Source organism: Cavia porcellus, unplaced genomic scaffold (assembly GCF_034190915.1).
Source record: "Cavia porcellus strain 051 isolate PalLab524CR breed Dunkin Hartley unplaced genomic scaffold, mCavPor4.1 scaffold_14, whole genome shotgun sequence".
Taxonomy (NCBI): Eukaryota; Metazoa; Chordata; class Mammalia; order Rodentia; family Caviidae; genus Cavia; species Cavia porcellus.
Genome location: NW_026947497.1, coordinates 43758435 through 43785842, shown reverse-complemented (window position 1 = coordinate 43785842; position 27408 = coordinate 43758435). Strand labels below are relative to the sequence as shown.

At 37.6% G+C, this 27408-nt stretch overlaps 1 protein-coding gene and 1 long non-coding RNA gene across 7 annotated transcripts in view; one reads left to right on the top strand and one right to left on the bottom strand.

Moving 5' to 3' along the window:
* Lrba (LPS responsive beige-like anchor protein) overlaps window positions 1-27408 on the top strand; it is a 662281-nt gene that overhangs the window by 614498 nt on the left and 20375 nt on the right. For 3 of the 6 annotated variants that reach the window (XM_063224392.1, XM_013160174.3, XM_063224393.1), the window contains exons 50-53: window positions 4206-4398; window positions 9291-9353; window positions 15466-15621; window positions 21313-21480. In XM_063224392.1, the coding sequence (XP_063080462.1) occupies window positions 4206-4398; window positions 9291-9353; window positions 15466-15621; window positions 21313-21480 (580 nt within the window). Of the gene's footprint in view, window positions 1-4205; window positions 4399-9290; window positions 9354-15465; window positions 15622-21312; window positions 21546-27408 lie in introns of all 6 variants that reach the window. The other 3 variants (XR_010039211.1, XR_010039212.1, XM_003476894.5) reach the window with 2 other exon arrangements.
* Window positions 396-5038, bottom strand: LOC134470363 (uncharacterized). The gene is made up of 2 exons (XR_010039221.1): window positions 4747-5038; window positions 396-736 (listed from the first exon to the last, which is right to left on the bottom strand). It is a non-coding gene; the product is annotated as an uncharacterized LOC134470363 (long non-coding RNA).

The window sequence follows — 27408 nt, the reverse complement described above, 5'->3', positions numbered from 1 at the left end:
GTTTTGTGTGATGTCCTCCCTGGAGGACAAAGGACCAGAGATAGGTTGATGTGTTTTCTGATTTGGTCCTTTGAGTTTCTAGATTGGTTTGCCATTGGGTTTATTATTCATTTATTCTTCACGTCTCAGGTTTTTTTTCATTTTGGGAATCTTAAAACTAATTCTGAAATGTACACAGGAAGTAACTCCATAATCACTTCATTATTTTTTTTCAGTATTGGGGATTGAACTCAGGACTTTCACACTGAGCTCTATCCTAGCCCGTTTTGTATTTTTTATTCTGAAGCAAGATCTCACTAAGCCCCCAGGCTGAAGTTAAATTTGTGATCCTCCTCCCTCAGCTTCCCAGGTTGCTGGGATTACAGGGTATGTACTATGCCCTGCTAATTAAGTAATTTTGATAATGTTTCTGAAGTTTACTGGCCTGGGGTTGCGAAGGGAGATGGCAGTTGGCCTGCCAAAGCTGGGAGGCTTAGAGTAATGAATATTTTATTTCTCTGGTTCTGAGAGTTTGGTGGCATTTCTTCTCGCCTGTCACCTTGGCTTGGATGCTGCCAAGAGTGGCCCAGGTGACTGCGCTGCTCTCTGTCCTCGGGGACATGGGATGGGTTGTGCACTCCCGCAGTGAAATGGTCACCCAGGAGAATAAAGGCTGAACCGGCAGGACATCCTGAGGCTCGTGGAACTCACATCATTAATGCCAGGTTCTGTTGGCCACTGCAAGTCAGCAGCCAGCCTAGAATCAGGAATAGGAAAACAGACAGAGCTGTAAACAAATGTGACTGTTCTGCCTTCATAGCCTCTGAAACTTGGGGGTAAGGGGTTCACTGAGAAAAACAAATGGCACAGTAACGAATTGAATTACATTATAATGAAAATAATTTTAAAAACTGTACATACTACTTTTTTCTTGCATTATCCTTCATAAAGCAGCTTGATCATTACTATTTTAGATTAAGAAGAGTAAATATAAAGTGCTTGCATAAATATTATAAACAATTTAAGTTCAAATCCCTTGTTGTGGCTTGGAGACAGCAGAATTGCAACAGATACCATAGTAAGGAGGCCAGAGCAGCAGCCAGGAGGGCAAGGGATAAAATAAAGCCCTGGCTCCCTCTGGTCTCTTCTCTTTTTTTCCACCTCTTCCAATCTCACCTTCTCTTTTTGTTTTTTTCCCCTCCTTGTCATCTTTTCTTTTTACAGGGTTTTTCCCTTTCTTTTTCTATTAATATGAGTTGACCACAATAATAAACTACAAACATTTTAAAAATTATTCATATTCCCTTTTTTCTTGAGTGTTTTTAAAACTCAGATTTAAATGAGCTTCAAGGGTTACTTTAGTGGTCAGAAGACGACACAGAGAGCCAACATTTAGCAAGAACAATGGAAGATAATGCCATAAAAACAGTAAGGATGATTTATGCTTGGGGCTGGGAATTACTTTTAGTAATGGCTTGTCAGCGAGGCTCAGGCTGCCTGGGTGCAGGCTAATAGAAGCCCCTGCGCTGCTCAGATGACTGGCCGCCTGGGTCACTGCACAGCCAGGGCTGCTGGGGCCTTGCCCGGTGCATGCCCAGCCTCCCTGTGGCAGAAGGTTATGGGCTCACCCAGGCGGGCCTGCTTTCCTGTCCCTTAGTGAGATCGCACACCCTCGCATGAGGATGAGAGACCCTTTCTCATGGCCTTACTCTCTGGATGGAATACCTAAACTCCTTTCAAATGTATAAGTTTGATTTTCATTTTGGACATACATGATTGTGTAAGAAAAGCATGTCCGAAATAAACCCCAGTTTCTCTTCCGCTGGGAAAACAGAATGAGATGTGCTTAGCAGTTTTTTAGCTGTGCCTCCGACTTGGCTAGCCAAGGCACTGAGAGTTAGGAGAGGGTTTCTCATATCCCAGTTTTCCCAGTTGCTTGGCTTGTGTGCAGCTGCTGCAGGGGTGGTGTGGCCCTGGCATCCTGCTGGTGCAGCTCATTCCTGCTTGTTACCCCAGGTGATTCAGTGCCTGGGGTGGGGGCACTTCCTGATGAGCACTCTGCCTCTTGCCACAGGAGGCACTCTGGCCAGGGGGGCAAGCAGGGACAGCTGCAGGAAGAAGGCAGGGCCTGGGCCAGCCAGTGCGACTGCTGAGGGTAGCCTGTCCTGACTATGTGGCTAGGATTTTTTTTTTTTTTTTTAGGGAAAAACATTGTAATTATTCAGTTTGCACGTAATTATACTTACAATATGAACTGTTACGCTAGAAATATTTATAAACTTCCTTTCAGGGAGACTTTATAGTGGTGTTGCATTCTGATTTTTCTCAAGAGTTTATAAATTGATCTGAGTAAATATTGTTGTAAAACTATGTAATTGAAAAGTGAGGCTTTGTACCCTAAAGTGATTTATCTGCCTTTTCTCAGGACTTCTTTAAAACCAGCTTGGAAGATACCTTGTTTATTGAGCCATTTCATTTTTTTATTTTTACCTAATTTCACAGAATTCCTTAAAAATGCACATAAATGGGTGCTTCGTATGTCAAAAGCTGCTTGATATGAAGAGTTTTCAAAAATCAAAAGCCCAGATTTATTGTTTTTAGTAACATTCAGATAAGTTCCCCCATCAGCTTTTGGTGCACACTTCCACACACATACATGTGAATAGAACAGAAATTAAAGCCACCTCGTGCTGCGTTAAGTGCGTGAACCATAATATACACCAGGTGTAGTAATTAGCAGGCACATGAAAGCTGCCTATTTGTCTGGTTTTGCTGCTGTTGCTGTATCCCCCTGTGTTTTCACACCATCAGATATTTGGATTTAATTGAGGCCACATCAGATGAGGCATTACTGACACCTTTAATTGAATGAGCATCCAGGGAGGATTAACTCATAATATTGATTGGCTTTTAGCCACTGGCTCAGAAGGGTGTCGGGGTAGCTTATTAGTTGCCTTTATTTACACCTTTATGCAAAGAGTGCAAATAGGAATTCTTAGTGCAATATGTTTTTCTAAGTACTCTTAATAACTTTTTAAAAAGGACTGATAATAAAAATGCAAATGTATTTAATTTTTTATTAGCAGTTCTGAATAAATACGTGTTAAATATATGTGCCTACACACTTACATTTACCTGGTGCTTTGAAATATGGCAATAGGAAAGCAGCCAGAGTATTTCATCAAAGTGTTTCAATTCTGAATGATACTAATCAGCTATTAGAAAATAGACATGGAAAGAGAGAATCGCTGAAAACGTACAGTGCAATTACTGCGTGATAGCATACTACCACAAAGTAAAAATAAAGCCAATAAATCAGAGCAGTGTTGTATATATCTTGGATTATGACATAAGGCTTGGAGGAATGTTCTGAATCCTTAGTAGTCTTCAAGATTTATTTTGCCGCTGGTTATTAGAGAAGACAGTATTTTGTTTAACATTTTCAATTACCTTCTACTTTTCAAAGAACAAATAAGTCTTAAGCATCAGTTTGTTTACTTAGTGGGAGGAGGGGCATCTAGTTATTCCACTTTTAGTACTGAAAGCAGTGGTATTTGCATTACAATAGGCAGTGTTTAGGACTTTGTACCCTATATAAACACTTGTTTTTACAAGTACATTTAATTAAGCATTGCCTTGAAACACCTTTATAATTAAGTTTGTATACTGTATTCATGCATTATTTGTTGGCCATAATAATATATGTGTGCTAACTACTGTTTATAAATGTATTTGTTTTAGGTATCATTTTAGTTGTCAAAATCTTTGTGCTAGCTCAAGACTACTTTTGATGATCTTTGGAAATTCCCTTGGCTTGCTTTTATGCCTATTATGGTTTTTTTTTTGTTTGTTTGGTTGGTTTTTTTACCAGAAAGACTGTTGTTGTGTAACATTGTATAGCAACTGGAATGGTTTAATGCCATCCTCATTACTTTGTCTGTTTAAATCAAGTCATTCTGTTAGTGTTTCATGGCAGTGGTGGGGAAAGTACAGATTTCCTAGGTGTTTTTGTTAACATGTTCTGCTTCAATTACTGAAAATTTCAGATAGTGCCATGTGAAAAAACAAGCAAATCATAATCACGATTTCTGCAAGCCTTTCTGTGCACCATACTTCAGCTTGCAACCTTTGTTAATAAGGTCTTCCTCTTCTTTTCCTGCACCCTCTCTCCTCGTCTCCTTTGTCTTCCTCTTGTACATTTGGGTCTTGTCTTGCCCACTCAACAGTATCTCCTCCTGCAGAGCCCCTTGATGTTCACAGACCAAGCGCAGCAGGATGTTATCATGGTCCTAAAGTTTCCCTCCAACTCCCCGGTCACCCATGTGGCGGCCAACACCCAGCCGGGCCTGGCAGCTCCTGCTGTGATCACCGTCACTGCAAATAGACTGTTTGCCGTGAACAAGTGGCACAACCTTCCTGGTAAGTCAAGAAATGTCATTCTGAGGCCTCAACCTTCTGAACACTGAAGGGAGGCTTTGTAATACCCACTAGAATATATCTAAATCCTTTTAGCTTTTAACTTGCAAGCATTAGTGTGAATCAAAGCTCTGACTAGTTTGGAAGGTTCAAGATGTGCCTCCTGAGATGTGTAGCACAAACGTTAGAACATTCTTTGGCATCTAGTGGTTTGTCTGAATCCTTGGAGATAGATATAGTTTCTAATATTTACTATACTGACACTTGTATTTGTAAATTGTTATGAACACTCTATCAGAGGTCCTCATTTTTCTAGCACTTTGGATTGTCTAAAGTCTGTCAGAAACTTACCTTTTTGTACACAACATGGTAGGATTTGTTGTGGAAGTGACATCACACAGCCCAAGTGCAGTCAGCTTGCTGTATCTTCTGCTCCTCCATGTAGCACAGAATGGCCATACTCGCCTGAAGTAACCATTAGACCCACAAGCCAGTCAAGCTGGAAGAGATGTTAGGATTTATGTACTGTAGCCCACTTTTTTTTTTAAACTAGTGAAGATACTGGACCAGAGGAACTTTCTTCATTCAGCAGCACACATGCACAATCTGTGACAGAGGTCAAACCCAAATTTTCTCATCTAGATTTTAAGCCCACCCTTCAGATTTTTATCTTCCATTAGAACAGGAATGTTGAGATCCAGATTTAGCTTTTTTTTTTTTTTTGCCCACTAGTTTAAAAAATCTTTTTAAAGCAGAAAATCCTTTAAAGAAAATCTTGGTAACAACTCAATTGCCCATCAACCAAGGAATGGATAAAAAAGATGTAGTCTTTTTATAAGTAGAATCTAAACAGCCATCAAAAGGATAAACTGAAATGTAAAGGTAAAGGTAAATGGATCTAATGAGTCCATATTCAGAAATGAAATAAATCAGACTCATATTTGTAAGCATCATATTTTCTCAATGTGAGAAGCTGAAAGAATAAGAAAGATATTATAAATGTAATTAATTCTGGAAATAATGCATGTTACTTTCCAAAGTTTTTCTTCCTTTTCAAAATTATTTTAATGATTTTCAGTCTTTTGGATTTTCATATCAATTTTAGAAAAACCCACTACTTAAAAAAATTTTTTTAAGGAAAATCTTTTAAAGTCCTCGAGATTGTAGACTTTCCCCCAACCCACTGTTACAGGTAGGAAGCTTTAAAATACAGATTTTAAGGCTGTATAAAGCACTACAAATTAGGATACCTAAAATTACTGTAGAAGTTCACATTCTTCAACCAAATTGAATGCAAGGATTTTAGAATGGAACAAAAGACATTGAAATAAAAGCTTGGTATGTGAGTTAAGTTCAGTAAAGTACTTACCACAAAGAATCTGTAGTTGTATCAGAACTAATGAAATGTAACCATTTTCCTGGAGCTAGGGGAAGAAATGCCAATATTTGGTTACAGAACAGACTTAAGTGAAAAGTGAAGGCAGTAAAAACCAAAGCAGATATTTAATATCTCTATTATTATGTCATTTTACTTCTTTTTCTTCCAGTGAATTTACTTTATAGAAGTGAATGTGGGTGCAGGTGGCATACTAGTATTTGAGTACTAAAGATTATACTTTGAGAAATGTGACTTTTTTGTTTCTCTGATTACTCCTTGTTAGAAGAACATGCTGGTTGTGGTCAGGTTCTGTCTGTCACATGCAGCAGAGCGTTAATCTACTCTGACAGTTACCCTTAGAGTTCAGCAAATGCTCCAGTGTGTGGTCGCAGGACCACCACCTCTGATGCTTATCCTTGGGGACTATTTGTGGCAGGGCTGAGAGCCTCCTCATTTCAAATTCTCTGCCGTCTGTGTCCCCGCCTCTAACTTCTAGAAGAGTTGGCGCTGCAAGAGCCATAGGGCACCTAGGTCTCCACCTGATGCCCAGTAGTGAGGACTAAGCTCCTGACATTGAGTCAGCGTACGTCCCTGACTCAAAAGCTTGCTTGCCTCCGTACTGTACGGGGATGGCGAACCTTTTAGAGCTTTCATGGGTACCAGCAACCTGCTGTGACACATGTGCCAGAGGTTTGCCACCACTGGCTTTGTATTTGGTGCTCAGGCATTCTCTTCTCCATATCCAGCTTTTCCCTGAATGTATCAAGTGACTGTAGGTGGGTTCCTCTGATGGACCACCCTTTGGGTGCATCCAGCTCCTGGCCCAAGCTCCCCTTTCCATGAGGTAAGAGCCAAGAATCTGCATGGTTCTGCAGATTCTTTGCCTGTGATTCTCAGTGAGCCCTCACTGTGTCTGGGCCTGTGTTCTTAGTGGTGTTTGCCTGACCTTTACTGAAGACCACCTTTACAGAGTGACACGGCAGCCCCTGCCCAGATATGCAGAGTAGTAACATGGTGATTCACTGCAGGCAGTTATCTTTCCAGAGTGTAATCTCCAGCTCTGAACTATACCTGCTCCTAAAAACATTAAAATAGTAAGTGTCCATTCTATTAAACCTACCCTCATTCAGGTGTTTTTGGGAATCTGATCTTTTATTCTATGTCATGCAACTTTTACTGGTCAGTATGCCTTGATTTAAAACAAACATTAAAAATCTCTAAATTCTTTACTAAATAACAACTCACATTACATTTTTTGTTTATTTTTTGTCTTTTGCAATACTGAGGCTTGAACTCATAGCCTTCACACTAAGCCATATCTTCTGTTCTTTAAAGTTTTTTTTTGTATTGAGACAGGGTGTCACTACATCACTAATTTAGTCAGGCTGGGCTCAAACATGATTCTCCTATCTCATCCTCCTACTACCACGCCTGGCTGCACTAATTTTTTTTTTTTTTTTTTTTAGATATTTTTCTCCCCTGTGGATTTGTTATTTCCACAGCTAGCTCCTTTCATTTTGGGTAGTCTGTGTTCTGATTTAGAAAAGAAATAGTAATTTTGAATTGAGGTTGTACCTCAATGATAGAGCTTTGCCTAGCATGTGCAATGCCCTGGGTTCCACCAAAACAAAACAAAACAAAAAAATCCACTTTTTCCTCCTTTTTCATTCAAAGAACTATGAAGAGCCTTCTAAATAAAATGTCAGTAACTAATGTTCATAGAGTATTTTCTACAGATTTCTAAGAATCATTTTAATCATCTCATATACTAATTCAATCCCCTCAACAACTTAAGAATGGAGGTTCTATATTTAGGTTAAATCATATTAAATAGCTTTTTTTAATAGATTGGAATGGTCAAGTATTGGCAATTTTATATGGTCCTGTTTAACCCACTCAGTCTACTGTACAGCTCGGGAAACAGACCCACAGAGGCTACATAACCTGCCCAAAGTCACACAGCATTCCATGGCAGGAGTAGGGTTGGAGACCTAACTCCCTCAGCTGCCTTCACTGGCGATATGATTCTGAAGGTTCAGTGGTCCTAGATTCTGGGAGAGGGAGGCAGTTCTCGCAACCTTAGTGCTGACACTGGTAGCACTGGAAATAAACAACATCATCCAGTAGGCCAGAGGCTCTTAAAGATGTTTTCCCTCATCAAGCATCTTGTGATTTCTTTTCCAGCAGAAAAATAATCAGCAAAGACAACAACTACCTTTAGTTGAAAAAAAGGAGAGAATTCTTATGACTCTAATTACTTTCTCATACATACGGACTTAAAATTTTTAGTGTGAACATTGTACTTAGATATTTATCAGTATTAATGATCTCCTGAATAGCCTTGGAAAGCTGGCATTTACTAACTAGGGAACTTATGACATAATAAGCTTTTATGTACTCTAATGAGCTCATTGAGATGTTCCCCATTTTTATATTCAGACTCACAAAGATAGAAAGATTTCCCCAAATCTGACAGCATTGTGCAGAGCTCATTTAATATCACCCAGGCGTGTTGTAGACTTGATGTTCATGAGGCTACAGCAGGGAGATACTGACCAGGGTGAATGGCTGAGGGAAGAGAGTTTGGAAAAAGGCTCAGAATTTAGCTTTCAGAACTGTGAAGCTGACAAGGTCATTATTCTAAACCCTTCCTTTTGGACTTCATGATTTGCCTATGGATGTTGCATAGCTAATCAGTGACACTTCCTCTCTGCCTGAGATCCTACCTTTCACAGGAAATAGCCTACAAAACCTCTTTTCAATTATAAAATAGGTACGCCTGAATCTTTAAAGCCATTTTGAGAATGGAACAAACTATTCTTAGTATGGATTGATTTTTCTAACTCATTTGCTTCTGAGAGTATTTTTAAATGGAAACCATAGAAATATTAAATATTAATAAAACTTTTTTTAAACCCTCAATCCAATCTTTAAGAAAATATTTCAGCCAAATGCATTTAACTAAAACATTTATCTGCGGATAGCTTTATTTTTATGCAAACTTCCAATTGATTGATTTTAATGTGATGGATGAAACATTAAATGTTCTCTGACTTAGAGGTTTCCGTTTCTCCATCATAAATTGACGTTTTTGTTGATCCTTTGTGCTGCAGCATTCAAAACTGCCTTTTTAGGAAGTAACGAAAAAATAGTATTTGCTACAGTCAGCAGATGGTTGTCACATTTTGTTTTCAGCACGCTTTACCACTTAATTTTGTTTTGTGCAGCATCAGAGGCTGCCAGTCAAGCATCTGCTATAGCTTATGGCCCAGGACTGGAGCCACCACCAATGGCACATGTTCAGAACAGCACTAATCTAAAATAAATGTTTAATAAGTCAGCCATAAAAGCACCTGGATTTTTGTTCTCTAAATTTCAGAAAACTGCATGAGAGATTTGGAGATTGAAAACAATTCTACCTAAGATTTGCCTTGCTTATTTTTATGTAGCTAAGTATATGAAAACTAATGCTCTTTTCTTTTCTTCTTTTTTTTTTTTTATCTTTTGTGAATTCCAGCTCATCAAGGTGCTGTACAAGACCAGCCATACCAGCTGCCAGTGGAAATCGATCCTCTCATAGGTCTGTCACTTCTTTCTCTCTTTGCGATTCATTAAGCTCTGTATGGTGGCCCTGAAGTGTAGATTACAGTTGTTTTTCACTTGCTGGTTGCTGGGAATGGAATTTTCCTGATAAACCATTTGCATGCAAATTGGAATGCAATGAGCTGTGGCTATGCTGGTATTTCATCAACTCCCCCTCGTTGGTTTGCCTAATTTGAACAGGCCTAGGACGCGTGTCACTGAAAATTAATATGGATGCTGTAATAATGTGTGATTGAGAATGCGCATGAAGTACTGTCAGGATAATATTGGATCTTTTCATCACTCAGACTTGTTGATGAGCAGGAGCGAGGCACATTATGATGAATTGGTGCACTGGTAATGTGATGGAGCTCCTTTGCTAGGGAAATTTTCATAATAACAGTGGGGTTCTCAGCAACACTGTGTTGTGAAAAATAAAACTGCAGTGCCAGGGTTTCATCATTAAAGGAGATCAATCCTTTCTTCCTGGACCCTCCACTCAGACTGAGGGGATTAATGTGCAATTGCAGAGCGGTTTCTAAGTTGAAATATATTGCCCAGCCAATGGTAGTTTAAGATATTTGTATTCATTTTCCTAGGGTTCTACAACCCAATAAATTGCCATTGGAGGTTAAATTTGTTCAGGAGGAAATAACAGAAGACCAGAAAGAGCCACTGGGAGGAAAGGCGCATCTGCAGCAGATGACTTAGAATATTTCACTGAAGCTGTTCTTTTTGAGTAGGATTTCACATAGGGCATTGCCAAGACTGTTAGGCCTTGATATTGTAGAAGCCATTGAGTAACTTTTAGTGTAAAAAACCGAATTGCCTCACAGTGAGTGTGAGCAACCAGCATGGATGTTTGGCTTCTAGCTTTATCACATTTCTTTGGCACTAATACATGTGTTAGAATTTTACTATTTTACAGGAAAGATTGAAAATATTATTTTAAAATCCAACACATTTCATTTGTGGATATTACCCTTTGTATTTAAAGCCTTTGTCTCAATAGAACTAAATGACTGTCTTACAAGGATAGACTATCAAAGTGAGCAAAACTAACCTTAAACTCAGAAACAGTTCATGTATCATTTGCCCAAATATACACAGAAATCTAAGCAGTAATTACATATGTGAAGGATAAGTACTACTGTGTTCCTAAATCTTAATTTGCTTTAAGTATATATGATTTGACACATACTTTTTTTAAAAAAATTAAGTGCTCACTGTGTAATTTTAAAAATCAGGAAAACAATAAAGTTCAGTTGCTAAGCACGAAGTTCAGAAATGTAAAGCATTTCTGAACTATAGCCTATCATTTGCTTCACATTTGACTATATATTATGTTTCCATAGTGGTTGTACTAGTTTACATTTCCACCAACAACAGAGAAGGGTTCCTTTTCCCCACAGCCTCACCAGTGTTTGTTATCATTTGATTTCTTTTTTTAATTTTTAATCGGTACCAGGGATCAAACTCACGACTGCCTGCTTGCAAGGCAGGTGCTTATGCTGCTGAGCTAAATCCCCAGCCCGTTATCATTTGATTTCTTGATGATGCCCATTCTTTCTGGGATAAGATAGAATCTCAGTGTTGTTTTAATTTGCATGGCTCTACTGACCAGTGATGCTGAACATTTCTTCATGTATTTTTTGGTCATTTATGCTGCATCTGTGAAGTCTTCATTTGTTCTTGACAGTTTTTTGATTTAGTCCTTCACTGGAGTGGGGGTTCTAGTGTTTTTTAAGATCTTTATACAGTCTACATATTAATCCTGTCTGAGGAGTAGCTGACAAAAAATTGATCTCATTCTGTGAGCCAGTTGTTTCTTTTGCTAGGCAGAAACAATACAGTTCAGGTCTTGGAAGCAGCCTGTATGTCCATCAACAGATGAGTGGACAGAGAAAATGTATTTATATACCATAGAGTACTACTCTTCCATAAAGAAAGATAAACTTAAATCATTGGTAGGAAAATGGATATACCTTGACCATAATGTTAAGTAAAATAAATTAGACACAGAAACTCAAATCACATGGTATTTGAAATCCAAGAGAGTAATCCAAGGTGTAAATAAATTCAAGAACAAAGTAAAAAATGGATAATAGGAGGAGCGGGGGGTGGTGGTGGTGGTGGTATGGGAGGAGTGGTGACAGAAGAAAAGGGAGTAAAACAAGGAATGAAAATGTGTTATGTATGCATACCAACTCCACAAGCAGAATACAAACATGTACTGCAAACACACACTAATAAAAAGATTAATCCATAATGGCAACTCTTTAAAACAAGTTCATGCAAACATTTCAATGAAAGGGCAGGTTGTAAGTACAGTTTTAGGCTTTGTGGGTAATAATGTCTTAGACACAACTACTTAACCTTGGCATTCTAACACAGAAGCCACTACAGGCATTAGGTGAACAACTGAACATGGTTGTTTTCTGTAAAACTTGTACAGCCAAGTATGGTGGCGCATACCTGTAATCCCAGCACTCAGGAGGTTGAGGCAGAAGATTCCTGCAAATTCAAGGCCAGCCTGAGCTACATAGTTCAAGGTCAGTCTAAACTACATAACAAGACCCTGTCTCAACACCATAAAAATAAAGTTATATACAAACCAAGCATGGGCAATTCAGCCTGTGGGCTATTGCTTGCCTTTCAGACTCTAGACTATGGGTCACCAGTGTGGTCTGTGTCTTCTTATAAATTTTAAAATTAACATTTAAAGTTTTCATCTTAAGTGTATGTAGTTGTAAAGGTTATAATTTCTCGCATAGGTAAAAAAAGTTAATACACAGTGGAATCTAAATATCAGAGTGAATTTATACTTAACATTTTCTACTTTTTAAAACAATGCTTGTAAATCCCTTAACAGTTGGAAATGCCAGCTTACTCCTTTTCCATCTTCAATTTAATTTTTTATTCTACTTTTCTTTTTAGTAGGGCAACAGTGGGGATAGAGCCCAAGGCTCCCTTCAGGCTAGGCACGTTCTGTGCCATGAAGCTATAGCCTCACCTCTTCCCTACTGGATTTTATCTTTAACTTCTTAAAATGGATTACCTTATTATATCTTTTATCAATAAAAAGATGTACAGAAAACTAAAAATATGTGTATTTGAATTTCAGTTTTAAAATTTCTTCTGACCATTGTCTGTTTTCTAAAATATTTGCATTAAATGATCATTACGGCTATTAATATTTACATATCACTTAATTGCATTAGAATTCATTATAATAAGCATGCATTAAATGTTAAAACATTAATTGGAAATACATCTTTAGTAAGATGGATAGAGCTTTTTCCTCCTGTAAGCTCGGGTATCTACAGATAAACATTAGTGACCCTGGGTATGACAGACGTGCCAACAGGTCCATCTTATTTTTGTTTTTATAGGTGGAAATGTAAGCCAGGCAGGGTGGTGGTTGTGTGCTTTTAGTCCCAGCACTTGGGAGTCCAAGGCAGCAGGATTGCTTCAGTGTAGGAGTTCAAGATCAGTCCAGGTGCACAGCAAGGCCCCAACTTAATAATCAGACAGGCAGAAACTAAGGACTGTTATTCACACGAGATAACAGATGGGAAAGGAAAGAGTTTTAACAGCATCCCACAAATCTTCGAACTCTTTCTGAGTTATGTGGCAAAATTATATGGCAACCAGTTATAGAAGTTCTCGTGGCTTAATCTCTCTCATCCTAGCAATCTGTCATTGAAACTTATTTTTAATTGACACTGTGCCTAGACCATCATGCCAATTTATTGAAACTCACCTCACCTGCAGGACAATGCGATATTTTAGCATTCACTCCTCTGTTTCACATCAGTGTTTCAAACTGTCTCTGTGTTTAGCTACCAAGAGTTTCTTAAGCAGCTTCTAGGCAAGAGGGAAATGTGACATTATTTTGTCTAGTTTAGAAAACTGTGTGAAAGGGGAACCTAGAAAGATTCACAGGCACCTTCTTAGGCAAGTAAGGGACTAGAAATGAATTCCCTTAAAACCATTTGTACCTGAGAGTTCTCTGGGTGGTCTTACACCCAGAGGGAGATATAAGCCCCTGTTTTAAGGTTGCTTATCTAGATAAATATACCAAATTGTCATTGAACAAAAATACTTTTGGTACTTCATCTCATGAAGATGACTCTAAAAAGAGTGAGATACGTAAAGGCTGTTGAGAGATCGATGGATGGCTTCATGGCTGGGTAGAGGGATGGATAGATGGATGGATAAGCTCTACAGTATGCAGTTACCTATAAGACTTGCTTTGGAAATAATCTATCTGAATGTTAAAGGGCATTGGGCTTTTCCCATGGGTGCTCTGTGGGCCCCCAATTCTGAATTGTGTTACATGCACAAATTTTTGAGGAGGTCCTCAGAAGAGGCCACATCCCAAAAGCACCCAGTGCAAGTTTGTATCACAAGAGCAAATTTGATATAAATGCTGAAAAAATTAATGTTTTTAATCATCACGTATGGAATGAAATCACTGTAGGAACTAGTGTAGAAAGTACTGCATACATGTTTTTTTTTTTTGTTTTGTTTTTTGTTTTTTGTTTTTTGTTTTTTGTCTTTCTCGTTTTTACCGGTACCAGGGATCAAACTCACAACTGCCTGCTTGCAAGGCAGGCACTTATGCCACTGAGCTAAATCCTCAGCCCCCAACATACATGGTTTTTAATCCCTACGTTTCTTGGAGTTAAAAAAATAACAATATTCCACAGCTTCACTGCAATGGGATACTGTTTTCCTCTCATACAGTATAGCACCACTTATCCCATCAACTTCCCTTTGTGAGGAATGAGAGGAAACTGCCCCCCCCGCCCGAGTTCTGCCCCTTTTACTACTGCTGTGCCTTCTAGCCCATAAATCTTCCAAAAGCTGATGAAACCAGCATTATCAGTTATCTGCTATGGTAATCTTAGTTAAATTGTGCCAACAGATACCAGCAGCATTCTGCCGGTGTGCAGAATTTTGGGTGTGCATCCGCGTTTGCTATGTTGAGTGTGCCTGGGGAGGGGAGAGTTCAGTCTTCTGCATCCCCAGTGGTTCCCAGCATGGTGCAAGTGACACATCGGTTTTGCTTTTGTTTTCATTTCTGAGGCTTTGACTAAACCACTCATATTAACTTAGTTATTATGTACAATGAATAGATATCTTTTTAATTTTTATCAAGTTATAGTTTTCCTCTTTAAAAAACTGATAAAAATACCCTCAATAACTTGATGTAGATATTTGTTCCGTTCTGGTTTCTGGTACAGCCAGGTTTCTGTGGTATTGTTTGCATTGGAAAGGCGAAAGTGACTAAAGTGTCCTATCTGAGTGGCTTTCTTATACTAGGAAGGCATCTCAGTGGACCACCATCTTTGCTGATAGTGGCCCACTTGATTGTGGACAGTACTTGTAGAAGATTACTGCTGGGTCTGACACTATATATGCACAAAACCTCTCTCAGTACATACTGCCAGGCTGTCTTGTTTTGTTGCTTGAATAAGAAGAAAGTGTCAGTGTGCTATGCTTTGATTTTTTTAATTATAAAAATCTTTAACAAACAGTCACTCAGCCTTTCCTTACATGCAAGTACAGATGTAAATCGGAAACAGTCAAATTACAGTCCTGTTAAAGCCAAAGTAGCACAAGATGCTACAATATTTCAAATATATGACATTTAAATCCTAATATCTCTTCCTTGTGACAAAATGTTAAAGGTAATACATTGTCACAACATGAATCCATTCTCATGACAATAGATGTAATAAGATTGTCACAAACACAGACCTAACTGTGAGTCAGTCTGGAGGTTGTAATCTAGTTTGGTCCTGCCCAAGAGCTGGAAACCATGTCCCATCAATGTATACTATTTTTAAATTGTAGTATGTTATTATTTCTTTTCTCTAAGCAGAACCCTTTTTACTGAGATACTGACTTTAACCACACACATTCTCCCAGCCGTTGCATATGTTTTCCTATTCAGTTTTTCAAATGTTAGTATACTTAAAGTTCAAGGTCATGTACTGTTATTTTGGACTGTATCTCCTGTCGTCCCTTACTCCTAATTCCTAGTATGTGATGCACTATAGAGTTTGTAATGCATTCAGTAAAATGTTTTCTTTTTCTCACAGCCAGCAATACAGGAATGCACAGGAGGCAAATCATGGACCTTTTAGACCAAAGTATTCGAGTCCATTCCCAGTGCTTTGTCATCACCTCTGACAACCGCTACATTCTTGTCTGTGGCTTCTGGGATAAGAGTTTCCGCGTCTACTCTACGGACACGGGTAATTCGTACTGCCTGCATGAGTGAGCCCATTTATGATTAGCAGCATTGCAAGACGTAGAGTGATGTCTCATCGTCTTCTCCCAAACTACAAAACCCAAAAGTTTGTAAAATAAGGATGAAAGGACACTGTTCTCCTTTCAAGAAGAAATAGTCTAGAGCGTCCCCGTTAGCTTCGGTGTGTTTTTAAGAAGTAGCTTTTCATAGTAGGTTTGTTTCCCAAGGATATGCATAAAGAGTGATTCATTTCAAAGGCAGAGCCTGCTGTGTAAATACTACACACATTTGTATGTGCATAATCTTAGTGTGAGCACACATACAGATAGGTGTATTTTCTACTTTAGTATTATTTAAAGAGTTTTCTTTCTTCCTGGAAAAATTCATTAAATATCTCTTTGGAATAGATATCTTGCTTCCACCCAGTTCTCTGTACAGTTTTGCTGAGACCTACACCATCCCAAAGAAAAGTAGCTGACTATTGATTTATGCATGACAGGAGCCCTTGTTAAAATATAAAAGTTAGTCTATATATGTATTTGCATACATCTCCCTGAGGGACAAACCCTGTATTACTACAGAACCTATAATCCAGGAAATGTTTACACATTTTGCCACATAGAAAACTGAAAAACATCGAGAAACTTAATGGAGTCTTTTAAACATATTTTAGAAAGTGTTAGAGAATAAAACTTACCGTAAATATGCAGTTAAGTGACTAAAATAATTAAAATTATATAGTAATATATTAATACTAATCAGTATATTCTCTGGGCGTGGGTGTTTCTTGTTTTGTTTTTGTACTGGAGATTGAACCCAGGGCCTCCTGCATGTTAATAAGGACGGGCTCCACCAAGAACTACACCCGAGCCCCTGACAGCAGATATGTGCGCTGAAACAGAACTATTGTGGGGGTAGGGAATTTTATTTAAGTGAGATTTCTACTTATTTGAATGCTTTATAGTAAATAGTCATGCAGTCTTTGGAATACTTGTTACAAAGTGTATGAATCCATGCCGGTCTTAGTAAGTCTAGTATTCCAAATAATTGTTCATTTTTCAAGAAATTTGTCTTACATGTGTTTTTTTTATATTGAAACATGGCCAAGAATAGGAAAAAAACAGACTAAACCCTGGAAGCTGTTTTTAGCCATGATTCTGTATTTGTTTTAGGCTCTATGGAATGAGTGTGATCTAGTTGTCTTATCATTTGTATTTTTATTCTGTGGGTTTAAAAAAAATAGCATCATTCAGTTGGGCTGTTACTGGCTATTTCAGACTATACCAGGAATTACTGTGGAACCTAAAATACTCGCCACAGTCTCTAAAAATGCAATGGGGAGGGGCTCAGCGGCATAAGCACCTGCCTTGCAAGCAGGCGGTCGTGAGTTCGATCCCTGGTACCAATAAAAAAAAAAAAAAAAAGCTTAAAAAAATGCAGTGGGGATTGATACATTTTCCTAAAATACATTTATTACTGTAATGAAATTTTTCTAATTTGGTAATGACAGTGGTAGGGTGATGGGACCTCATGTTGTGTTCTCTTTTTTGCACAAGCCTTCTAGGTAAACCTGTTACATCCTCTCACAAGATTTCCTTAAATAGTCTTACAGAGCACTTGTTGTTTATTTTTAAATTTTCACAGTAAAATTCATTCTTCCCAGTTTAGAGTTACCAGGTTTGAAAGAGCAGAGTTAAGGAAGCACCTCACAGTCAGGCGCAGAGCAGCTCCATCCTGTCTCCCCACTTTCCGAGTCCTGGGAGCCAGCTCCTCCCTTGCCCTCAACCTCCTGGCAAACACTGTCTACTCCACATCATCAAGTTTGCCTTTTCCAGAAGATCATTGAAGAGGAATCATCAATTATTGTCAATCTTGGAGTTTTTAAAAATTCATTGATGCTATTTTTATAGGATGTTCAACATTAATGTTCATACAATAAAACTAGCCTTACTTTTGCATACTACTAATAATCAGAGTAATACCTACATTCCCAGTTTTCTTAGAATTGACAGAATTCTTTCATGCACATGATAACTGCTTCGGGCTCTCATCTTGGAGAGACCTAGGGGTTCTTCCTTCTATTTTCCAGATATGATAATGAGGTTTAGAGAGGTTAAGGCAGCGCTGAAATTTGCACAGCTCATGTCTGCAGAACTGGGCTTTGACCTTGCCGTACTGACTCCAGGTGCAGCTGCTGCTTCTCTGTATGAGACCATGTTGTCTCCCACAGGTGTCACAATTCACCCATCTGTTAATTTACAAGACACTGCAGCCTGTAACCCTAAGTTCTCAGCAGGTCTGCCACGTTCCATTAGTGCAAGTGCTGCCCAAGTGTGCACTGCCATGTTACACTGGGCTTGAACTAGGTATCATTTCCTCCCCTTTCCCTGTATCTCCCAGCAGTGCATTAGGCATTCAACTTGGTGTATATAAAACAGTTTCATAAGGAATACCCTTATTTTAAAATTAATCTCTGTGAAACCAACTTAACTTGTAAAATAAATAGATTTATACTTCCAGAAAACCTGTAAATTAAAAACCACGATTGTCCTAGTATCTTTAATGTCTTGTATGCAAACTTGGATGATGATTTCATTTAAAATAACTTGTTGGGATAAATATGTGTTCATGTTTTTACAACAATAGGAATTTTAAATATTTTTACCTAAGTTTAGAAAAGTAAAGGGAAAACTGTATGATCAGTAATATATAATGGCAAAGGTATCAAAAGTGTTGAATTCAATTATATTTTCACACACAAGCCAAAAAATTCCTTCTCTTATTAGATTGGGGGGAGAGGGAAGAGAAATGTGGGTTGTAACAGGAAATTCTTTAAACATAAATCATGTTTTCGGGGCAGAACCAGAACAGCAGAGGCAACAATAAAACCTTCCCTCGGCAGTTGGAATTATTTTCAGGCCACATTTTAGATTCAGTGGCACAGAGTCCTGAGCTGGAATTTTTTTATTTGTAGCACAGCTGTCAAATAAAACATTAACTAGAAAATTTGTTCTGTCAAAAAAGGGATATTCTAGTGCTTGTGGTAATATTTGATATTAGTGTGTGGAGAGGTAGACTGGTATTAAAGGAAACAAAAAATAAAGGTTGAGGAACACTTATGAGATTATCAGAAAATAATTTACCAGAAAGAGCAGCAGGTATTTATGTGCTGTGATTTATTTAGGAGGAGCAAACTTCAGCCTCATGGCAATAGCAAAGATGGCTGAGAAGGCTACAGAACAGGAGCAAGTAAACTTTAAAAACTAATATTTGCCAGCATTGAGCCTGCAGGATGGTTGTATTACAGTGTGGGACTCTTTTTGTGACTATTCAGATGCCCCTTCTCCATTTAAATATTCTACCACCCAGCCCAAAGTTGTCCTGCCTTGTTATCACACCAGTCCTACCTTGGTCTTTTCTTGTACAATACTTATCACGATTAGTAAACATCTGTTTTGTCATTTGTTCCATGTCTTTCTCCCCTGACAGACAGTAAATCCTCTAAAGGCAGAGGCCAGGTCTGTTTATCACTGTATCTGTGCAAAAAAAAAAAAAAAAAAAAAAAAAAAACCATGATGTTTGGCACTTAGTAGGTGCTCAATAAACATCTGTTATACGAAAAATAATTTAGATAACTTTTCAATCAAAACTTAACAAAGTTTTAGTTGAAAAACCCTCGTGACCGACACTTTCATGACATTTTCCTCATGCTGACCCTGGAGCAACAGAGCTGTGACTCAACTAAAGAGAATGAATGTGAGAATCTTGGAAAATTCCACCCCTGCGTTTAACATGTGCCCCTTTCCTAGCTAAAAGCTTGCACTTTGCCCTTGCAGGAGCTGGGGGTGAAGTAAGTCGCTGTGAGTAGAGATGTGTGCCCCAGCACCTGGCTTTCCTTGGTGTCTCCTGCCAGGATTCATTTAGTTCCTCCTGCAGCCCTCAAGGGCTGGGTTTTGAACCTGAAGCAAGCCTGCTCATAAAGAGCTTGTTTACATTGCCTGGGGGCTTGCACCCCAGTGTTGAGGTGCAAGCTGGTGCTGAAGTCACTGTGTGTCCTCTGATCAACACGTGGCCCCAGCATGACATTTTCAGTTCCTTACAGCAGGCACGACTGACCTACTGACTTAACTTCCAGCCTGCCAATTATCAGTGCTTACATTCAGCTAACAGAAAACCTACTGATAACCAAACTGCAGCCATTCCCCTCTCCCCTCGTCCCTGGAAATGGTGGAAATTATTGTATTCTTCCTATTTACTTTTTAAGCTTATTCTAAAAAATCAAATTCTTCTTAAAAGAATTCTCTATTGATCTATTTGTAGGTGAAATGTTTGAGCTGAAGAAATTCTGGAATGATCACTGAACATTTAGCATTTAAAACCCCTGCCTTCACTGAAGTCTTCGTTTCTCCTTTAGTCACAGGCGAAAAAGGGGCGACTGTAATCATTCTGATTTTACAGTTAGTAGTTGTAGGCTGTGTGCAAGGCTGCCCCTCGAGGGTAAGACATGTATTTTTACTTCCTGCCTGGTGCAGTAAAGGGTTACATCAGCATTGTCTCTCTAGATCTGCAGTTTTTATCATACACCTCTGGGTTTATTAGAATCAAGAATTTTTAAAATTTAATATAAATACCTCCTTAGTTATATTTATTAACTTGAAAAGTTAAAAACACAGATGCCAATACATAAATACGATCTCAAACTTTCAGTTTATCCTGCATTCCAGGCAACTCTCAGAAGTTTTCTAAGCATATTATTGCTTTTTTCAACTTAGTAGTCTTTTTCTTGAACATAGGAATTACAGTTGTAAAGCTCCACTGAAACACTTGCTTTAAAAAAGTCACACTGAATATTAAGGATAAACATCCCAGGACACTCATCCGTAGACCCGGTAGATGACAGGAACTGTTGGCTGGAATAGCTAGCACAAAGGGCTGCTCCAGGCTCTGAGTTGCTTAGGGAAGGTCATCTAAGTGAGAGCCACAGTCAGCGGCCTTTTCTTCTGATACCTGTGTGGAGCCCACTCCTCCGAGCTCGTGGCCCGCGATGTGCAGCAGGGTGACCAGTCTCCCCTCCATGTCCTCGCTCACTCATTAAAGCCCTGTATGTAATCTCAGTTTCGACTTCACGCCAAAATAATTTTCATGATTCTGACGATGAAAACAACGAAAAAAAATGACTTGGCTCCGATTGAAATCACAGTAAATTAGTCTTTTCATCAAAAGTTGGTTCATGTAATCCTGGTTTGGAAAAGCAGAAAATCTCCCCAAAGTGACTTTTAAAAAGAAATGCATGAAATCTTCACTAATTAAGATTAGTCTACATTAGTGAAATTTGAGTTACAAGATGAAAGGCAGCTAAGTTTTGTTTCATTTTGAATCACACAAAGTAACTCAAGAAAGTATTAAAATAGTTCCAACAAAAGTCCTTTTGTGCCTGCTTAACCAGTAAACGACTTTTTCTAAGTTTTATAGTAGCCACTTAGCAATTCTCAAGTATTATATGTTGCAGTAGTTTTAACATATGCCTTTCAAAAATGTTAATATTTATAGAAAAGGTTTATTGTGGATTAGATCAAACAGTATGATACCTGAACTATCAGAATCTGAGTTAATAATGGCATCATGGTCTTCCATCTTCTCATTAGAATTTTGTTGTTTTTAATAGTAGTTTTAAAAGAAAACTTTTGTATTTCAGGAAAACTGATCCAAGTGGTGTTTGGTCACTGGGATGTCGTCACTTGCCTCACTCGTTCTGAGTCCTACATTGGGGGAAATTGCTACATTCTCTCAGGGTCACGTGACGCAACCCTTCTGCTCTGGTACTGGAATGGAAAAAACAGTGGGATCGGAGATAACCCAGGCAGTAAGTCAGCTTTTACAAGTGATTGTAGAATGACATGTTGCATTGTAAGTTACTTTTCCATTACGGTGAGTGAAGCTGAATATCAAGTATTTATTTCTTGTTTGTAATTTGAGGAACATCTAGATAGCCTTGTTATTAAAATATTTTTGTAGCCATTGATAATTAATATACACACATGAAATTTTTTTATGTGATAAATTATTCTTATGATCCAGAATGCTGATTTTTCATGGGAAATGGCTGTTGCCAAATAAAATAGAGGTGTTTTATTCATGAACAATAAGATAGGAATAATAACATATTATCTTGTTTATTGAATTCATACTTTGAGAGCAAAATGAGAATTCCAATTTCTTGGAAATCTACCAGTCTTTATAAAATTATGCTTTCATTTACATATTAAAAGATTAAAAAAGGTCATAAAAGGCCAATATGAAATATTCAAATTGGCTCTTAGTTTTTCAGATGGGGAAATGAAAATGTTCACCAACAGCCTTAAACAGCTTTATGGAACTGTGCTAAAGGCAGTAAAACAAAAATGTGTAACCATTTAAAATTGTAATTCACAGAAGGCAAAAAAAAAGGAAACAGCTACCATTAAAACCAATCGCACACAGCTGCAGAAAAGAAATGGCTTTAGGAAAAACACATTAAGAAGTAGGAAAAAATAAAGAGACCACCTGAAAAATGAGGATTTAATTAAAATGATTATGACAACAGTGAAGAGTTCCCACCAAAAAGGCATTAGATTTTTACTTCATAAGGTAGAGCATTTTAACTGCTCTTAAATATTTACAGTTTCTTAATTTAAAGCAAGGCACAAGGTTAAGGAAGGATCATGTTGTTCCTGATTACTTTACCTGAATACTGTGGTACTTATTTCTGTCGCTCAGCCCCAAATCATGAAAGGAAAGAAGTACATGTGAGCCCACCCTGTTTTAGACTGACTTCTCAACCTGTGCCAAATGGATAATATCTGTGTGAAAGTGAAAGTTTCGTTCAAAAACAGTAGTCAAATGGTAGAGTTTTTTTAAATATGCAAAATGCTTCTCAAAGACATTTCTAATTATGTACAGTATAGATTTTGGGGTGGTAGGTAAATGCAGGTTTTATTCAGTTAACTGCGTGTGTGCTTATAATGTATATTATATATATATATATCTTATTTTATATATTATATATCTATACATATATAAATTTATATATTATATATGTTTTATATATGTTATATGTATACCTTATTTTTATCAAAGCTGGCATACTGCCCTACCTGAATGGAGTATGAAAAATAATTTGAAGGCTATGATGCTTGGATCTACAGTCTGTGTGATCACATCAATCTGTACGTGTGGTGGAGAGAGCATGTTTGTGGGTATTTCACATACTCATACATATATGTTCACATCATATAATTACAATAAAAACTTAAAAATATAAATTTTAGGGGTTTTACTTTCATATTCTTTAGGAAGCACCTCGTGTTCTTTTTACCATGAACATTCACATTTTGGTTTCTTTTTCCTTCATGGTCTCTTATTCTTAGATTGGCTCGTTACTTTCAATTTCTTCTTTTCCTGTTTCTGTAAAACCAGTTAGGAGATTCACTAAATTATCTCAAGTGAACTCTAATTCAACACAGATAATAAATTTACCATTTTGTTATTTATCTCAAAATATTTAAGAACTTTTTCTTGCCTTAAAATACTGTAAGATGTTCATGCCTGTATAAGAATCAAAACACACACATGTATGCATGCACACACGAAGGGATTTGATTTCTTAACTCATGGATCTTAATCAGCATTCTAAATTTTGTAGTCATTACAGTGTGTATTCTGAGAAGAAGCTAAGGTATACCTGTAAGTCATTTCTGTTGCATTTGAGAAATCTAAGCATGTTTTAAAATTGGAAATGTTCAACTTGTTCAAAAGGAAAAATATTTTACAGCTATACACACATGAATTTATATAGGTATATATTTAATTATACTTGATGTATTGAAGTACCTATAAAATTGCCCTAGAGATGGTTTTTACATGCATGTCTTTTTAAGAAAATATCAAGTATAAGTGACCAAATCTAAGGCATTGTACTGCAGAAAAATCCAAGTTCTCAGCCTTGCTGTGGTTCTCAGTTGTCATAAAATGAAAGCAGCAACAGTAACTGGCTTAAGGTGTTACAGAAACGCAGGATGCTCGGCTCTAATAAATCACCACACAAACAACAGCTTGTTGGCATTAGAGTATGTGTTATCATGTTGCATTTTTCATGAAGCACTTGGTATATTCTCTGTTATTGTCTGCAGTACGGTGGACATTAACTCCTACTAATGCTGGTAATGAAGAGAAACAGTAAAAGAATAACAACAAAGCACATATAATACAAATTCTAGAAAACTGTAATGTATCCTGACTGAATTAAATTACTTTTCTCAAACTGAATCTTGTCCTTTCTGGCCCTTTTATAATATCCAATGTCCCAATTTAATTTTGTTTTAGCTTTGAAGGATGAGTCTGGGAAAAAGACAAATAGGTACTTTTTCATATTGTGAGAATTATACACATTAGAATAGATGAAGAAAACAGTTTAAGCCTTTTGGTGAAAATGATTAACAAAAGCAAAGAGATTTTTCCTGTGTGTAAACCGTTTCCAGCACGCACAGGAGCTGGGTAAGCTTTCATAAGCCTGCGCCTCGCGGATGGCTCCAGGACACCAGCGCTGAGCCTGCGCTGCTCCCGGAGGGCTTTCAGGTTCCCGCTTGGTCCGCGCTGGCTGTCTTAGGTGCAGGAGAAATGACCTTCAGGAAGGGCTTAGGCGCTCACATTTGTGATATAGCCTGTAAATGCATGTGATGCCTCACCTTTAACTTTTTTATTTTATATGTTTTCTTTCTTGAAAGGAAAATGAGCAAATGGAAAAAAAAAAAAAACCTAGGCTATTGCTTTTGTGCATTTTATAGATCTCGTTCAGCTATGTAGTTGTTTTCTCTTTAAAGCCCATGAGAATAGCTGGTAATTGTGTGGAGTCATAGGCTGTATGTTCCATTTTCTCTGTATCTGATATTCGCGCTATATATAAAGTTGATAGTTGTGTATCTTTTTTAAAAATGCTGACCTATATTAATACACATGTTACTTGAGCAGTCTGGCTAATGAAACTGTATAAAACTTATAAATAGCATTATTTGGGCCTTTTAAAAAGGACAGATGTTTTATAAAACCTGCCTAAAGTACACAGCAAAAGTCTTGCCTTCCTGAACCCCCTAGTTTTCCATCTTTCCCTTTGTTTTCTTGGGAGTTATCTTGTGTGAAATGCAGTTTTCTCAGTGAGAAGAAAACTTAAAAACAGAACTCCATTTAGTTGTGGATTTGTAAGATAACACTGATAAAATTTCAATAAAATACGTTTTCTACACAGAGACACAGCACTGTTCTTTCCCTGGTACCCTTTGTGTTTGGGGGCTTAATAGCGTTCAACAGTGTTTTTTTAAGGTGCTTATTTTTCCTTCAGAATAAAGCTGTTGAGACCGCCCATTTCCAGAGAAAATGTGCCCTAGTGCATTGGATTGATATTTAAATACTTTATACTGTGACATAAGTTTAGTTAAATAAGCAAGATGAAAATGTACAAAATAGTTGTTATGTATTGACTATTTTATAGTACTCTTATAAATAGTAAATTTGAATTTTTAAAATTAAATGTTTATTAGACATTTTTAGGTATTGGAGTAATGTTTTTAAAGCCAGAGTTGATTAGCTTACAAGCAAATGGTTGCTGACAGTGAGGTGTTGCATAGATTTGTGTGTGTAGTATTTCAGTAAAGTAGTTTTCCATTCTTGCATTCTGGTTTTGATTTGATTGAAAGGTGGCATATTTTTCCTCTTTGCAATCAGACATGGTAATCTATGTCAGCTTTCTCCTTTATGGGAATGGCGTCTCTTGAAAAAAACTAAGTTCTTTTTTTCATAACAAGATTCTGTTCTTTAAGAGTATTTCAGCACCGTTAATTAGAAAGAAGGTTTTATTAACCAGGAGGCTAACACTAACAGACCACAGAGCTGTTTTTTAAAGTACTGTATGCCATAGCTGCCCTGTTTTTTCTCTGTCTAAAACTTCATTTTGTTATACTCTCATCAATCACTTCAGTCATTACCGTAAATCCTACTGTTGTTAATTTTACTAGTATCACCCTAATGAGACATTCCTGCTATAATTAAAAATGAGTTCTAACTTTAAGGCATTCTAAATTTTTTTTAATGAATTTAGAATGGTCTTGCCATATGACTATAAATACCACTGATATACACATAGACTACTCATCAAGTCTGTAAGGAAAGTAGTACCATAATACATCCAGGTGTGAATTATTTACTGGTTGACTCTGGCACATGAGCTTATGCACATGTATATATTTGTGCACATGTTTAGGAATTATGTCCTTTGAATCATAAAGCTGAATATGTTTTACCGAAGCTACTGACAAATCCTTATTCTTTGTCTTTCCAAAATATAGGTGGATGTAACACAAATAGCATTCCTCTCTGGAAGTAGGTGGCCTAGAGCACCATCTGCTGGACATGTCTGGAGGCTTAACATTGGGAAATAGGGAACGCAGTACTTGGAAACACAGGTGTATTTTTTAAAAAATTGACCTGTGATATATTATCAGTGGATCTCAAATGCCAAGATGTAAACATCTGTGTTGAAAAATACAAAGTTTTTTCAGAACAAATCACTTTAATCTTTTTAATCCACACTAACCTGGATTTGGAGCTCTATAATATTTTAAGGAAAAAGTAAGTACAGTACCTGCCTCGTAACACAAAGTGCCACAACTTCTCAGGAGATAAACTGATTTTTATTGATTACAGGTCTTCAGTAAGCCACAATTGGGGAATATTATCAGGGGATATCTTAAATTTAGGTTCTTTATGATCACTAGACTTTGCATAAGAAAGCAATGCTTGAGACAAGTGGCCTGTTTATACCTGGGATATGACTCTTGATCTGATTCTTTGCCAGTGGCATGAGTTCTTATATGTATCTCATCCAAAGCTTCCCTTCTGGCCCTCCTTGTGGAGTGCATCATTGCACTATGCCCTGTGTTTTTCTTTTTTCCTTGGAATATTCATCAAGCAGGGTTTTGAAACAGTATGTTGGCAGTGTTGAAGTTCAACTGACATTAAAAGTTTGTGTATGAAATTCTCCAGAAGGTCCAGGATGTTTAGTGCTCCATGATGTAATGCAGGCCCTCAAAGTTCCAGCAAAACAACTCTCTATTTACTGCTTGTAACTAATAGTAGATGTGGTAAAAGGAATTATATTCATATGGCAAATGAGTACAACCCTAATGTGCACCATATGCAGAGTGGTGGGGTGATGTGCCAATATATCACATTTATTTACCTTGTTTGGTTGTAGAGAAGAATGACTATACCAGCCAGCCCGGAGGCAATAGCCATTTAAATATGAGAACAGAAGAACTGATGATTTATGTCCTCAAATTGAAACTGAGTATCTTTATATGTAGACCTTAATAGTGCCATACCAAAGAAAATTGTCTAATACTTTATATTCAAGTTTTAATTGCAAACAATTGCTGAAATCCATTTATGAAGGTATAAATTCCTGCTAAGAGTCACTGTATAGGCTCTCAAGGAAATTGTGGGGTGTCTTTTTTTCATGTGAGAGGCTGAAAATAACTGAAACTGTGAGCTCTGGGCTCCTTGTTCTGTAATCCATAAGGATTCTTACGCTTTTACGATACAGCCTGAACTGTGCTGGTGTGTGTGGATACATGCGCGAGTGTGAAGCCACTTAGAACTGCCAGCATACATAGTCAGGTCCTCTGGAGCAAAATGTTAAATCGACTTTACCACTTTCCAGGAAGTTCATTTTGTTAGAGAAACTGTATGATGGCTTTCTGCA